The following is a 16,885-nucleotide window of genomic DNA, read 5'->3' as shown; positions in this document are numbered from 1 at the left end:
GCTGCATTATAGTTTCCCCTTATATTTGTCTCAGCTTCTTTTTAAATAATTTAAATTTTGGCTTTTTCCTCCCACAAAGTTATATTATGCTGACATTTAATTCAAGAAAATTGATATTTCCTTATTACTGTGATGTAAGAAAATGCAGCCCTTTGATAGCAAGCACTTTAATGTTCCATTTAGCCATATCCTCTCAGGAGTTTGTCATAGCAACATTGGGTGTTATTAAATAAGTTGATTCATTGCATGGTAACTATATTTTGAAGAACTGGCATGAATAATTACGAGTTGGTGGTGGTGCCACTCCAGTGCTGAGTTGATCACAGTAAAAGATGATGGGAGTGGCATGACAACACCTCTCCAGAACAGTTTTCCATCAATATAATGCCACTACAAAAACAAGCACTTCAAAGTGCCTAGGCAAATTAATGCAGACAATACACAAGCGCCCTCTTGTTCTTCCAGCCTTATCCCCTCAAAAAAACCCACCTTTCCAGCATGTTCTGCACCCCACTTTCTGACTATATAAGTACAGAAGTAGCTCAAGCACAGCAAGCAATACAGAAGCTTGTTGCTGTATTTTTACACAGTGTTTCTGAATCCTGTATTTCTCCTGTACTGTAAAGACTACAGCAACTAGCAAGTCTGGAGTTTTTTACTGTTCCTTTACAATGTCGTTACAGAAAAAGGTGTAGGGTCTTTTTAGAATCATAGAATACTTTAGGTTGGAAGGGACCTTAAAGATCATCAGGTTCCAACCTCCCTGCTATGAGCAGGGACACCTCACACTAGACCAGATTGCACTAAGTCTCATCCAACCTGGCCTTAAACACTTCCAGTGAGGGGGCATCAACAACCTCCCTGGGCAACCTATTCCAGTGCCAACACTACCTCATAGAAAATAATTTCTTCCTGATGTCTAACCTAAATCTCCCCTCTTTCAGTTTAAAACCATTACCCCTTGTCCCATCACAACCCTCTGGTGAAAAAAAACCCTCCCCAGCTTTCCAGTAGGCCCCTTCAGGTACTGGAAGGCAGCTGTATCTCCCCAGCTCCCTCAGCCAATCTGCACAGCAGAGGTGATCCAGCCCTTTGATCATCTTCATAGCCTTTCTTTGGACCCTCCCCAACAGCGCCATGTCTTTCCTGTGCTGAAGACTCAAGCTGTACACAGTACATTCCACCATTCATTTTTCACCTCACATCACACTTCAAAGTGACTAAAGGAAGAATGTGACAAAAACACCACAAAGACTTCTGTGGGAATTTTTAATTTTACTAATACTTCACATTAAAAAAATAATAATAAAAAAGCCACACATCCCAATAAACCCAAAAACCTCCCACCACCAGCAGCACAAGAACACTGAACACCAGTTTATTAGAGGCCAAAAATCAGTCAAAATATTGTCTTTATTAATAAAAAAATCTTAGTACAAAAGACCAGAATATTTTATTCTGTACACTTAAGAGAAAGGACAGAGAAGTAACTACACAACAGCAGAGTCACGTGTTGATTTAAAATCTCCCGAAACCATGTTTTCAGAATTGTGATCTTTTCTGTTGTCATGTGTATTTATTGTCTCCACCAAAACTAAGCTTCCTGAAGCAGGCACTTGATATGCTTCGGAGTTACATAATGAGAGCCATTAACCTATAATAAAAAATGTTGGCTACAATGTTTGCTATTGTTAATTCATCCAGTGATAGACAAAGATCAGGTAGGTTTAGTGACAGGACATGAAAAAGTTGCATAGATAATTCACAGAAATTACATAATCTAGCCAAATACTTATTATTTTCAACGACCTCTGATGCATTTCAGACATTTCAGTACAATAAGCAACCTGATGTACAGCTCTGCAATGCTGAAAACCAAATGAAGCCATGTTCAAGAGCACGAATTATTAAAAAGGTTGACTTGATTAATAACATTAATGTTATTACTTCGAGTTGAACACTTTGCCAGATCTAGCACATAACTAAGCTGACAGACAACAGTGAAGACTGATAGGATTAGTCACTTGAGGACAAGTAGCTCTTTAAGCAACAGCAGAGCAAGTGACAGTAATGTAAAACAGGGCTAGGAGTATCAACTCTGATTAAAGTTATTCTTGTGCTTGCAAGATGTCAGTGTCCGATTACTACTTTCTTGTCTCTAACTTCTATTCTCTTCTCAAATACCAACAAACATAGACGTGATTAGAAGTCTACCTTGGTATTTGAGGTTCAGATCTATGCACCCTGTTCAGACAAGGAGACCAAACTAATTACTGCTTCTTCATGTAATTAGGCTTCCTAAAAGCAAAGCTAGTAACACACATTGTTGTAAACTTACTCCCCGTAACTGGTACACAAACACTTGATGGAAAACATGTACCATATAGCAGTCCTACTCTGGACTATATATCTGAATCTTGTTTACATGACTGTGATTGCCTATAGAGCTGATATCTTAGAGGTAAAACTTAACAGTATCACCTAATGTAAAGTCATTCAATACACATGCTTCTCCTAAACCTATAATATCTTACTTTGACTGTAATTTTTCTTTAACTATCCAAGTAAGTCATCAAGATCTTTAATCCTGGTAACTTCCATTAGAGAGACATCTCAAATTACAGCAACTCTGTAATGAACAAGGCAGGCCATGGACCTGTCCAGTAAGTGGTATCGTTTAAGCTACTGACATATTTTGAAAACACACTTTTCCGCTCTCCAGAAGGTTTTGTTTTCTTCGTGCAGCTGAGCCCAGATATTAGGAAGGTTCCAAGCCTCTTGGAAAAACAAGTCTGTAGGTAGCATCTCAGTCAGTAAAGTCAGCATGCTGTCATCTTCAACTGTTGGTGCTGCAGAAATATATATGAGGGTTATGAGCAGAATTATCATTATATTTTCCTCAAATATATTTATCTGCCTAAGTATTTTGAAGGTATTCATATCAGCTTTTTAAAATAAAGTAAAACAGGTAAAGTGCATAAATGGGTGTGCAGTGCTATAGGTAGAGGATTAAATAAATATGACTAGCACCTGCTTAATGTGAAGTAGCATATGAGTTCATCTATTAAAATTAAAAGAGGGGAAGCTTCTATAGCTGTGTACTTGCAGTATCTTTTAATTAAGTAATCAAAAATTGCACCCCTCAGATTGTTCTATCTGATTACAACTTGTTTAGCAACACTTTTACCAAAAGGAAAATTGAATTACTAAGTTAAACCTCATCATTGTAAAAACAGGACTCACCTGCTTGCTGATAGTGTTTTTCTGCCAACAGCTGGTGGAGAGGGTTCACTATGGAAAAAGCTTTTTATCCACCAACATTTATCAATTAACTCAGGTAACCCTGCCAAAGGAGAAAAAGCCCACACCATTAGACACTAACTAAACAGCAGGGAAAACTAGAAGCCTGTTTCAAGGAGGGAAACAATACCATGAAACGATTTGTCCTGGTCTGTAACGTTCACAGCATCCGAGCAGCAGGAGGAGCTGGAAGAAACACTGGATTCCGAGTTCTGTCTTGCTGTTCACGGAAAACAGACAGACACATAATGAAAAAAATGCTTTGAGAAAGTATGCTATTTCTATGCCAATAATTTTTCAGACCTACTGCTGCCTTGGAGGAAACAACCTAAAACAGAAGTTTACTTAGCTAGAAAGCGTAACTTGTCTATTATATACACCATTCTACTACAGTTGTTTACATAAAATTTTACATAAGTTCACCTCTCAGCCTACTTACTGTTCACTGAAAAGCACACTACCAAGATCTGTTTGCAGTAACACTCCCTGAAATCAGTGACAAATCTGATGATCGTGTACACACTACTATCAAAACACAAGTTACTCTTGAATATTCAAGTCCAAAACAACTTAAATGCTATACTTTCCATTGTGATACAACTAAATGCTATACTCTCACTCCAGTGTCCATCCTGTACAGCGAGATCCTAACACAGCAGATGTGCTCTCAAACCAGCAATGTAGAAATATTCAGAAACAAATATTTAGAAATAAAAACGTGGGTTGACTTGATGTTCCGTCCGAGCCTGCAAAGCAAGTATGAAGTAACCGCTAGAAGCTAGGACTTGCTGGGCTAACACTTTTTCTATGTCACATTTTATAATAAAAATAAATAAATGAGATAATATATATCCCTAATGAACAATTCCAAATAGGGGGAAAAAAAAAAAAAAAGTGTAGATGAACAACCAGTTGATATAATGAAAAAACTCTCCAGGCAATTTTAATTAGTAGTAGTTTTTAAACTACCAGGCAAAGACACCCTTCTCGCCTCTAGCTCACCGAGACTTCACCTGACAGACTTCCCGACTTGTTCCCGAGCGGCCACGATCCGGAGACCTCCCCAGCACGCGCTCGGGGGGCTCCCCCGGGGCAGGGGGCGGGTGGGCGATGCGGGGGCCGAGCACTTACTTCTGTAGTACTGGTTCTTAGCCAGGAGGCAGCCGGCGGAGGGCACAGAGGCCATGGCAGCGGCGCGACGAGGAGAAACGGCTCCTCTCCGGAACAGCCTGCGGAGGGAACGAGGGGCTTTGCCTCTGGAGCCGCGCCAGGCGGAGAGGAGCGGGGCCACAGCCCCCGGCACAGCCCCGACCGCCCCCACCCCGGGTGTCCCCAGGGCCCTGCCCGCCCCGGCAGCTCACCTGCGTCAGCCTGGGACAGCAGCCGCCGAAGGGAAGGGAACAGCCCGCAGTCCCGTCCGCCACGAGTGCCGACCGGCCCCGGGCCGCCCCTATATGGGCCGCGGCGGCGGAGGGCGGCCCGCCTGGGAGGCGGTGGGGCGGGGCGGGACAGGAGGAAGCCAGCCCTCGGCACGCTGCCCGCCTGCCCTGGCACGGCCGGGAGCAGCCCTCGGGGACCCGGAGTCCCCGTTCTGGTCCCCTCGGCCCGTCTTCCCGGTGTCGTCTCTGAGCACTTTCTGGAGAGCATGAAGCGGGGACTAACAGCGGCTGCGTTAGTGAGTTATTCTCCCTCCTGTGGGGAAGGAGGGGGATGAAGCAGGCAGGTGCCCGCTTCAGTAGAGTTTTATTTTGTTTATAAATATCACAGAATGGTTAGGATTGGAAGGGACCTTAAAGATCACCTAGTTCAACCCCCCTGCATGAACAGTGACACCTTCCATCTAGACCATCTTGCTCAAAGTCCCATCCCACCTGATCCTGAGCACTTCCAGAGAGGGGGCATCCACAGCTTCCTGGGTAACCTGTGCCAGTGTCTCACCACACTCACACAAAATAATTTCTTCCTAATGCCTAACATAAATCTCCCCTCTTTCTGTTTAAAACCGTTGTGCCTTGACCTATCACCTCACATCCTTGTAAAAAGCCCCTCCCCAGCTTTCCTGTAGGCCCCTTCATGTACCAAAGGCTGCCACAAGGTCTCCTCGAAGGCTTCTCTTCTCCAGGCTGAACAAACCCAATTCTCAGCCTATCCTCACAGTTAGAGGTGCTCCAGCCCTCTGATCATCTTCATGTCCCTCCTCCGGTCTCGCTCCAACAGCTCCATGTCCTTACGTTGTGAACCCCAGAGCTGGACACAGTATTCCAGGTGGAGTCTCACAAAAGAGTAGATATGTACCTTAATATCCATATACACTAGAGAAAGTGAAGTCAAAGGGCTGTTTCCACCCTCACAATAATAAGTCAAACCTGTGATCACCTAAAATCTTGGTAAAGTTAGAGCTAAGTCCCAGATAAATAGATCTCAAAATACTATTTTTTTTTCCCCATGGAAAAATGCACAACTCTCTCTAAACTGTTGTAATGCTAACTCATGGCAAAACTTGTCTTTAATATTTCAGGGTTGTCAAGTAACTAACAGTTTTGGCTATTTGAATTGCTCCTGTTCCACAAGGAAATATTTTAGCTTTTTTTTTCATAGAAGGAGTTGGGATTAAGAACACAGCCACATGTGATGTGGCACACCATGTTACTGCAACGTATCTGACTGCTTGAATAATGCTTCCTATCTCACATGATAAGAACATAGTTCATAATAGCTCCTAGCATATTTGTAAGAAAGTAATGCGTAGCACAGGGAAACTGCCTGTAAAATCCCATCTTAATAATGAATTTCCGTTTTGAGACTCATTTTATTTGTGGTCAATACATTTGTGGTCACCATAAATGCCCTCACACTGGGCAATCTGTTTAATTGTCTGATCCATTCCTGTAGGAAGTGCTCCTCTTGGGCTGTGAGGATGGGTGTTTTGTGTCAGGACTCCGTCCTAGACAGAGCTAGTAACATTATCATTTATGCATCTGCCATTCTCCTCCAGCTTTAAGATCCTGTTTTAATCTATTCATAAGTTTTTCAAGGACATTACTTTGTCACAAAAAAATTGTTTAGGCTCTAGCACGCCCATGGTCTAAGCATTGTATTTGGCAAGAAAGCAGACATAAGTGGTTCTCTTGCTATCCCCACAAATATCCATCCATACCAGAGCCATGGCAAAACATTAAGGTGTAGGGGAATACCGGGTTTGTGAAACTTTAAATTTCTTCACTGCTGCATGTGTGTTATTTTACTGTACCATTTACTGTACATTGTCATTTACCAGTTTCGTTCTGGAGCCCTGTTTCATGCATTTCACTGGAATAGAAAGTACTTATTTAATTAGAAGTTTTCCGCAGTTTCTCCCACTCGACCTGGCTTTATGTTTTATTGTATTTTCTTCAAGCAATGCTCTGAATACAGAACTACACATTTCTCTGGTGTTTTTTCTTCCATGGTCATTTTGTCTGAGTGTTTCTGAAATACTAGCACATTTATTTTCAAGCATTGCTACAAACCCAAGACATGCTATTACCTTCAGTTAACAAGGGGGAATTCTGAGATCCAAAGGAGCTAAGACAAAAGAATCCGCAAAGCTTAGGATTCTTATATGAGAGCAGTCTAGGACTTTAATTTTTTATAACTATTTAGCACTATAGCACACTTCCCTTACCCACTTACAACTCTTATTCACCTCAGATCCAGTACTCAGCACTGATAAATCAGTCTTCTCAGACATCGAAAAAATTGGTTAGTGGCCACCTATGAGGCAAGTAAATTGCATAGCATCAATTACAAACTCAGGGGAAGGGTTACAATTTAGCTTTCAAGACAACGTTCAATTTGCCTTAACCACTGACCTTTTCTCCCTGGAAACCTTTGCTGTACTCACTACTTTACTTCTGTCACAAACATGGTAGAAGTCCTAACTAAACGCACTCTATAATCTCTTTCACTTCACAAGCTCAGTTCATATCCATGCTTCATGGCAAATAAAAGGCAGAGGCCCTATGAAATAAATAGTGTGTAATTCCCCGTTTTTATAAAAATGCATTTACAGAAGGAACATTTTCAGCTTTTTGACTGACTAAAATCGTGACAACAATGTTCATTTAACATTTCTGTATGCATAACTATAAAATGGACAAAACACTGAATTATATGTTGTTCTATGAATCAGGGATACTTATCAAAACTATAAATTAAATTTAAAAATTAAATCAACATGACCCATTAAAGGAAGAAATCTCCCTCCTAATCCTTCCAGGATTACCTGGTATAACCTTTTTGTAGACATTGAAAGTAAAACATCTCAGTCACAACAACAAAAACAAAAGAACAGTCTATATTGAGCTTCACCTTGAAGCTGACCTGTTAATTATTCACTAGTCAAGGCTTATCTGATAAACTTAGCTACTCTTTCAGTTCTTGGAATATCCATGAGATTTATGCCAATTGTTCTGGGGACTTGTTTTGGGTGTTTTCTTCCAGGCACTTTTGTGACATTTTTTATTTTACTTTTCCTTTTTGCATAATTTTATGGAAAAGTATTGTGGCATTGGAATTTTACATGTTTTTACAGTGTTGCTTCATGGCTGTGTCCTTTGAATGACTGTATGGGTTCTCTGACATTAGCGTTTAGGGAGATGTGAACAGTTTCAGTGAAAGCATCTTTTCAAATGTGTGTGGAGAAAGGTACATTTTTGGCACATAAAAGTAGAGTATTCCTTCCTTCCAAGCTTCTGGAAGAGCAGATTTTGCACAATTTCATTGCCCATTCTTATTGCCCATCCACAATTAACATTTCAATCTAATTTTGTACATAATGTATAAATCATTCTTATTTGAAGGGAACTGTGCCTTAATTTCACAGTATGACTCTCCATGAGAAGGCTGAACTTCCCTGGATAGTATTTTGTAATGGGTGTATTAACATTTTCAGAGAACTTTAAGAAATGTTTCCTTCGTGCATCTTGCGGTAACTATAATTACTCTCTGTCTCAACACATTGTTTTGCATGCTTGTTCTGTTGAATTGTGAATGGAGGCTGTAAAAAGAGGCTTGCATTAAAGCTCCACTATGTAAAGTAACAAACCTTTGCTATGCAAAATGTAATTATCAAAACTTGTTTCATTTATTAACTGCTTGCAAGGACCAGTGCCATCACTTATCTTTTTCATTAATTTGTTTTATTCTTCAAATATTCCCCACAGCCAAACAGCTCAGCAAGAATGTGAGGCTCATCTGTCGAAGCCAAGAGGATTTGAGGAACTGATGAAGAATTAAATGGCAGCATGTGAGGTGGCTGAGGAATGGCAATTTATATTCTATGTAGCCTGCAAAAGAGACAACAAGCCATAGAACTGGTGGGGAGAACCTGAGCACAGAAGGGACAGGAAAAATCTTTCTCTTCACCACTGCAGAGTATGGCACCACTGCAAATTATCAGCTTTGTAGCAACGACCACACTCTCAGTAGTGAAGTGACTGCTTACTGGCAGAGCTGGCACTTTTTAAATTAGCTTTATTTTTAACCCTTGCTACAATGTGAATGGAACACTGAAGAAGAAAAAAAAACAACAAAACACAACCAAAAATAACAAAAACATTCCTACAAAAGAGAATGTGAAATCCAATGGAATGTAATTGAGTAAAGAAAAATTTAAGACAGGCATACGGCTATATACCCCTTTAATATGTCCCTGGAGATTGAACGAACTATGGAGACAAGAAGATTTGACTTGTTCAATTTCATATCCAGTACAGAGATGCAGGGCCAAAACCATCCATATCTGAGTATCCTTGTCTATTTTTGTTCAAATATTTTATAGCGTAGCATCCACTTTTCCCAGTCGCTGTGAAGACTACACAGACTCTGCTCTGATTCACTTCTCTACCTACTTACTTAATCTCTCTCTATCCCTGCAGGTAGCATGGACTCAGCCTCATCAGACTGAACACAACCTGACACCTCTGCAGCTCTGCAAAGGCATTTTAGAAGGTGCTTGTAGTCTAGCATGCCCCACAGTATATAGACACTATTCCTCAGCATTGAGATAGGATACCCTTGGCATCCTCACTTCTTGGCTAGTTTCTCTGTCACCAGGCCAGATGCTCAGAATGGAGCAGCATGAGGTGCAAAAGGAATCAATGAGCTTGTGAACAAGAAGCACATATTCCTAATTTGCAGCTGGAAAATTTCCTGTTAACATAGCAACAGAGCCAGCACCCACCACATCACAAAGCAGATGTGGTGGGTATCAAATTTAAGAAGTCAAAGATAGAATACTTGTGCACCTTGGTTAGAATCAACTTTCAGCACAGCTTGTGTCATGATGGTGTGTAGGAGTGAGGTGGCTATGCCCTGTAGTCGGGTTCTCTCTGGTGTCTTTGATGGGGCTGTCACTCTAATCTCCCTTGTCCCTGCCCCATCTGAGCCCCCAGTGCTAACATCATACTGAGTATGGCTGGTTAGGATACTGGAGGAGTGTCCTCCTGTCAAGTCATATCAGAAGAATCAAGAGTCACAGAATTATTGAGGCTGGAAAAGACCTCTGAGATCATCAAGTCCAGCCTGTGATGTAACACCACCACATCAGCTTGACCATGGCACTAAGTGCCACCTCCAGTCTTTCCTTAAACACATCCAGGGATGGTGACTGGGCAGTACATTCCAATGTCTACTCACCCTTTCCCTGAGTAAATGCTTCCTAATAACCAACCTAAACCTCCCCATGTGCAGCTTCAGGCCACGTCTTCTTGTCCTGTCACTAGTTGCCTGGGAGAAGAGCCCAACCCCCACCTGACTACAATCTTCCTTCAGGTAGCTGTAGAGAGTGGTAAGGTCCCTCCTGAGCCTCCTCTTCTCCAGGCTAAATGACCCCAGCTCCCTCAGCCTATCCTCATAAGACTAAGAACCTACAGCCCAGCTTGTACAACTGTTCTGCAGGTGTAAAAGGACCTGTTCAAAATTGTTCATACACAAGCTTCTGGGAAGGAGCCAAACTTTAGAGCACACACCACTGCAGAAGCTCACTCTGCTGCACTGAGTGGAAGCTCACACCTAGAATTAAAAATAAAAATTAAAAAAAAACCAAAACAGTTGCTTTAGCTCTGCATAAGTCACAGATGTCCACTGATTTAGTGAAAGCCATGTCTTCAGAAGGACCAAGTAGCCCCATGTAGATGGCTCGTTCTTCTATTATTGTGTTCTCCTGCATAGCACTTTTGTCTCCTCCAAAGCCACTATACAGTAAACACACGGCATGACCTGGTGTGTCGCAATCTGCTCAACGGCAATAAACACATAAGTTCATTATGTTTGTTATTCCCTTCTTCTCTCACACTTTAACCAGCTGGCCTCAGAAATGCAAACATCATTCAGACTGACCAGGGACTGCCATTTGTTCTGCACTCCCACACACTTCGAGTTTGTCTGTACTAAGTTATTAAAATATGCTTGGGACCGTTCTTTGAACCTAAAGACAACTGGTATGGAATGGCCTATATTCACACTGTTTTATACTGCAAAATAGTCTCTTGCTTGTGTTAGATCCCAACTTGCCCGGGAATTTCCTGGAAGGGAGCCAGGGAAAACCTTAAGCCACTCCAGCACTTTTCTAACATTTTAATAGTATGGACAATCATGTTCTGTTCCCTGGAAAGGTTCCCTGGCATTAATTTAAGGGTGACATCACTGGCACCTGTTGTAAGAGGTCCAGAGACGGAGAAGCTTGCAAACAAGTGAGTCTCCTCTAGCCATCAATTTGCAAACTTGCCATGTTTAACATTATGGCTAAATAGGGTTCAGTTATTGCATTTCTTTAGATTTTAATGGATCTGTTGTGGTTACTGTTTCTATTTCCATAGGTGCTGCTGGTGGCAAGTCTTTTGCTTAGGCTGCTGCAAAGCTGCCTCTCCATCCCTAGTGCCAAGTCTTCAGCACAGCAAGAGCTGCTCAGTCCCGTTCAGACAACTAGGGAGGCCTTTCTGCCTGAAATATGCAACATGCCAGCAACAACAAAGTAGAGAAAAGGCACTGCCAGTGCCTGCTTCTGTGACAACTTAGGAGTAAAAAGGAGAGAAAAGAGGCAGACAAGCAACTTCTTTGGGAGGCCATTAGCGCCAGTTTCAGTCCTAGTTTACACCATTGCAGAGGTGTGACACATGAACACTGATCTTCAAGTTGCCTCCATGAGAAAGTAAAGGTAGCCAAGCTAGGCACCTCTCAAGGTAAAAATGTCTACCATCCCATCAGAATTTACTCCAGCCACAAAGTCATCTCACTTGTAACGAAGGCATAGTTGGCAGCATTTGCTGGAGCTGAGGAAAGAAGCTGAGGGGCTTCTTCAGGTTCTCATGTTTATGTCTGGGAACACTTTTTGACATGATGTTATTTTCTCTTACAGACTGTGTTTGGCTGTTTACTGTGTATCTTACCAGCATGCTCTTCTTTTCCTATCTTGTTTTGCTTCTCTAAGTTTCCTTTTGGCCTTTGACCTAGTTTTCTCTTTTCCTGTTTGAATAAACATGTTTGAATAAACATGTTTGAACTGTTAAAGGTATGTTGATCTTTCTTGTTTTTCCAAGTAATTCTGGGGCTCCTAAGGCTTCATCTCCTTGTGTGACCAACTGCTGCAAGGCAGCACAGCCAGTTCCTGTGGAGCTCGGGTTACAAAACTAGAAGAAAGTGTAAAGAGAGAGAAACTCTAAAAGGATTAGAAGGGAGATCAGAAAAGGACAAAGCAATGTAGTCCCAGAAAGACACTGTGTTTGTGAACTGGAAACTTCACTTTAACAGTTAAGAGATGGCCTGTTCAGGTATGTGAGACCTCAAAATCTGAAGGTCACAATCTTTGGTCAGACTTGAGGGAGAATGACCCTTCTTCTTTTCAAGGCAGGAGAAAGTAATAATTTAGGTTGGAAAGGACCTTTTAAGGTCATCTAGTCCATCTCAGGGAGCAGTGACATCTTCAACTATATCAGGTTGCTCAGAGCTCCATCCAGCCTGAACTGAATGTTTCCAGGGATGGGACATCTACCACCTCTCTGGGCAAGTTGTTCTAGTGTTTCACCACCCTCACTGTAAAAAGTTTCTTCCTTATATCTATTATAAATCTACCCTCTTTTAGTTTAAAACCATCACCCTTTGTCCTAGGACAATAGGGTCCTACTAAAAAGCCTGTTCCCATCTTTCTTATTAGCCCTCTTTAAATATTAGAGGCTTCAGTAAGGTCTCCCTGGAGCCTTCTCCCCTCCAAGCTGAACAACCCAAACCCTCTCAGTCTTTCCCCATAGAAGAGGTGTTCCAACCCTCTGATGATATTTTTTGCCTTCCTCTGGACCTGTTCCAACTGGTCTGTATCTTTCCTCTACTGGGGACTCCAGAGCTGGATACAGTAATCCAGGTTGAGTCTGATGAGCAGAGCAGAATCACCTGTCTTGATCTGCTGGCCATGCTTCTTCTGATGCAGCCCAGGATACAATTGCCTTTCTGGACTGTGACCACACATTGCCAGCTCACATCCAACTTTTCAAGCACCAGTACTCCTGACTCCTTCTCCACAGGGCTGCTCTCAATCTCTTCTTTTTCAGCCTGTATTGATACCAGGGTTTGCCCTGATCTGGGTGCAGGACCTTGCACTCAGTCTCATCAAACCTTATGAAGTTCACACAGACCCACTTCTTGAGGTTGTTCAGGTTCACCTGGATGACATCCCATCCCACAGGCATGTCAACTACCTCACTCAGCTTGGTGTCATCTGCAGACTCCTTTATGGTAATATGGTAAAACATATTAGTGGGAGAAGAAGGAATTTATCCACCAATCTTGGTTTGCCTAGTTCTTTCATGGAGATGTAGGAAGCCATGAGGAAAGATATGTAATTGTAGGTCATAGCTTTCTTGCTGGCAAATCCAGATTAACCATAGTGGACAAGGCCTCTACTCTCCAACATGCTTCATGGTCTCCAGGTATGCATGAGGCAGACAGGTTGGGATTAAACAGCATATTATCAGATTCTGCAATGAAAACCCACAAACACCTCACCAGAGTATAATGTGGATGCAATTGGTTGGCCTGTGCCAGCATACATTGTTTGAGGATCACACTCCTTGCAAACCTACTAAAGCATTATAAATTCAGGTTTAAAACAATGTAAATACAGATTGACAATCCTAGAAACACAGAAGAGGAAATGAAAGAATGGCAAGTGTTTTTTCAATCCCAAATTTCTCTATCTGTAGGTCATGTTTTACCAAGACACTGACTAAAACATGAACTATTCTCACCACAGAGTTAGGTTCTGTAATGAGTCTTAAAGAGATGCTAATTAATTATAAGTAAGACCAACACAGCTGAGATGTGTTTCTCCAGTCCTCTACTTCTTATAGCAGGATCAACACTGACAGGTGTATGTCTACTTAATGTGACACTGAATCATATAAAATTTGATGTCAAATCATAGAAATGGATGTCTAGACTGATGTGCTCCTACTGGAGAGGATCTCCTTCAGGTAACTGGGAGGCTGACCACACTCTGCTGATGCTGCAGGTACCTCTCCTCACAGTACCTACCCTCTGTGCTTCCAGAAGACTCAACTCTGTATATAGATACTTGACAAAAAACACCTGGCTACTTGACCTTCACTCAGTTCTTACAGTTTAACATATTCTCAGCGTTGCAGAACTTTAATCCATTTCCCTCTGACAAATGAGAACTGAGTGGTAATTCTACCTTCTCTGTACTCATCAAAATGACTTCCAGCTCTAGCCTGAGGCAAACTACATCATTGTCTTTTAAAGTCTGCTTAGGTGATGACCAAATCATAAAATTATACTGGATCATACCCACATGTAGAGTGAAATTTCAGTTCAGCATTTCTTGCATTTTGTTGATGGTCATCTGGGGGGAAAACTATGGCCAAAACCATAGGTTCACTACAGATGAGTCTATCTAGCGGAGTGTATCTGAATCTATTTAGCTGAATGTATCTACAGAGTTTCTGAAGAGACACTTTCCAGAAAGAGCTCACAGTTTCACCAGGTTACATCAGAGATATAAATTAAAAAGATGAAGTTAAATATTTGCTGTGGGAACAGTAGGATTATAAAAAATATGTGCTGTCCAAAACCACAAAGGATGGAGTATGGCTTTCCTTTTCCATAGTTTGGTTTAGTAAGTAGGAGTTTTATTCTTTTAGTCTGCTTACAGTGCTACAAAATATGTTCCCTACTGTACCATTAAGAAAGCTTGATAAATAATTTGTTCTTTTACAGGAGCCCCTGTGTCATGTGAGCCCTGATAAACACATAGAAGTCTGGACACTACTGAGGAAACAGGAATTTTCTTACATACACAACAGATACAATGATGCCATCATTCCACCCATTTAAAAGAAGGTGAAAGTTGAAGAAAAAAACTGAAGAAGTGGTTTAAGAATAACTAACCACACCTTATTTCCTGAAATCTCCCTTGTGATAAAGAAATATTATTTTACAGTCTGCCAAGATGAAACCTACCTTAAAAAATGCTTTTAAAACTTTAGTCCTATCACTACAGTTCTGTGAGGTTTTCTTCACATTGATTTCTCTGAAGCCTAGCAGAGACCACACATGACCAAAAAGATATAATGCTGCAACTGAAACCGTGGTCTTTTTGTGATCCTGCACAATGCTCAGCACTAATAATTCACAAATCTTATGATTCAGGCTTCTCAGAGGTGGTAAAAGTGTACCCTCTGCAACACAGGCAGAAGGCATGATGAAATCAAGAATAATTGTAGGTCTTAGCTTTGATTTATTACACATATATTTCATTCTGTCAGTCAGTGAAAAGAAAATACTGACTGCCTGTTTAAAACACAGTACCACCACTGTGGTTGATAATGGAGTGAAAAGTTTTATCTGCAGATTGTCAGCTCAAGAGGAGCAATAGATTTGTTGCTGTTGATTAAAAATTACCACATACAATTATGATAATGGTTATGATCAGATGATTACTTGTTGACATATGAAATTAATCACTGTCATCAGTCCTTTCCATGTGAAATAGATGTTTGTATGGTACTATAGATAAAATTCACCTGTGTAACTGGTATTACCTGGATCCCTTTTGGCAATCTGAGCAAATGACAGAAGACTAAAGAAATGAGAAGATGCTATCATTTCACATCTAGTCCTAATCATTCTAGGGAAAGAAAAAAGAAAATAAAGAAATACAAACAAAGAAAACCCAAACCAAAACAAAACCAAAAAAACAACAACACAACCAAAAACAAACCAGCATGGAAGACAGGAATTTTGCACAGCCAGCGTCCATGTTACACTTACTCTGACGATGCAAAGAAGTCCATCTGACACTCTTACGTGGAAACAGAAATAAAATTTTTCAAACACTTGTCTTTCTTTGGTATCTGCAATTATCTACAAGTCACATTAAATGCTTAAAGATCTCATTATCATCCACACATGAGTCATACAGGGTCTTGACCTACCTTGTGTTTGCAGAAGTGAAGCTTTATTCAGGACAGCAGGAACACGTGATCAAATCCTGCATTATTTGTCTCCATCTCTGACAAATTCTATAAATGTTCAGTAAATAAAAAGTGTCAAGTTGTAACAAATAATTGAGGCTTCATCTCTGCATTCTGTTTTTGTAACCAACTTTGCTTCTGTTTTTGTAATGCTCTAATTGCTTGTATGACTGAAGAGAAACGGGAGCAAAAGAAGCTGGGAGAAGTGCTGGATTAATTGTATGTATTTTTGTCAGCACAAATGCAGAAAATAAAATATTGGAACTAGGCAAGAAAATCTAGAAATATCTAGAACTGGGTTATGCAACCCTGAAAATGTCACCTCCTCTAGGTTCATCTCACCTCCCTTCAATTAGACTTTCCAGGAGCTTAGCTCCTCCATATCAGCCAAGAGAGAAGAGCCTCTAATTGACTACAAGTGTTCATATTCACTCCTTCACCTTGGAGAAAACGAACTGCTGTCAGCAATTTAAGGTGGTTATCAATTCCCTGGGTAGAGTAAAATCCTGCAGCCACTAATCATAAGCTGTCATCACTTGTTAAAGCAAGAGCTGCTGCCACCCTGAAAGAGAGAACTGCTGCCACATGATATCTGGCATTTTTCAGAACTGGCAGAAAGGTACTGACCAGCAGTTTGAGAAGTAATAGTTAGAACAGCTTGTCATTATACCTACAGTTCTTTTATAAGCCACCATTGGGAGCAGGTAGTTCTGCATGTCTGAAAGAGCTTAGGTATTACAGATGGGACATGCACAGAGAAGTTAAAATTAGGCAAGTTGCCAGAACAAAGTAGTTTTGCTCAGCTTTGGCTTTAGCTCTCGCACATCTGCTCTACAACTCACCAGCTTGATACTGTCGACCTTTAGAAGTATCACTGCTGATCAGAAATCAAGAGGAGTATTTCTAAATACTTTTTTAGGATCTGGATACAGGTACTTGTTGGTTTGCCAGCAGCCCTTTATCTCTGTAGTGTCACCTGGGAGACCCAAAGACATCATTCACCTGATGTTAAAGCTTTTTTATTAAAGAATATTTGAGAGATTAATTCTCAAAAACCCATC

The 16,885-nt window shown here is 41.1% G+C and overlaps 1 protein-coding gene across 1 annotated transcript; it reads right to left on the bottom strand.

The window, feature by feature from the left end:
* Positions 1 to 1,395: 1,395 nt before the first annotated feature.
* On the bottom strand, positions 1,396 to 4,768 carry PPDPFL (pancreatic progenitor cell differentiation and proliferation factor like). The gene is made up of 5 exons (XM_051610198.1): positions 4,662 to 4,768; positions 4,432 to 4,529; positions 3,431 to 3,520; positions 3,244 to 3,343; positions 1,396 to 2,849 (listed from the first exon to the last, which is right to left on the bottom strand). Exons 2-5 carry the CDS (start codon positions 4,484 to 4,486, stop codon positions 2,837 to 2,839), a joined length of 258 nt encoding a protein of 85 aa, XP_051466158.1. The 5' UTR covers positions 4,487 to 4,529; positions 4,662 to 4,768; the 3' UTR covers positions 1,396 to 2,836.
* Positions 4,769 to 16,885: the final 12,117 nt, after the last annotated feature.

The sequence above is a fragment of the Apus apus genome, chromosome 2 (assembly GCF_020740795.1).
Source record: "Apus apus isolate bApuApu2 chromosome 2, bApuApu2.pri.cur, whole genome shotgun sequence".
Taxonomy (NCBI): domain Eukaryota; kingdom Metazoa; phylum Chordata; class Aves; order Apodiformes; family Apodidae; genus Apus; species Apus apus.
The sequence above is the reverse complement of the archived record's forward strand: the minus strand, read 5'-3'. Positions and strand labels throughout refer to the sequence as shown.

Coding starts and splice junctions, on each gene's coding strand:
- PPDPFL (XM_051610198.1), bottom strand. CDS start 4,486: ATGGCCTCTGTGCCCTCCGCCGGCTGCCTCCTGGCTAAGAACCAGTAC. Junction 3,521..4,431: donor TAAGAACCAGTACTACAGAA/GTAAGTGCTCGG, acceptor TTCCGTGAACAG/CAAGACAGAACTCGGAATCC. Junction 3,344..3,430: donor CCAGGACAAATCGTTTCATG/GTATTGTTTCCC, acceptor CTCCTTTGGCAG/GGTTACCTGAGTTAATTGAT.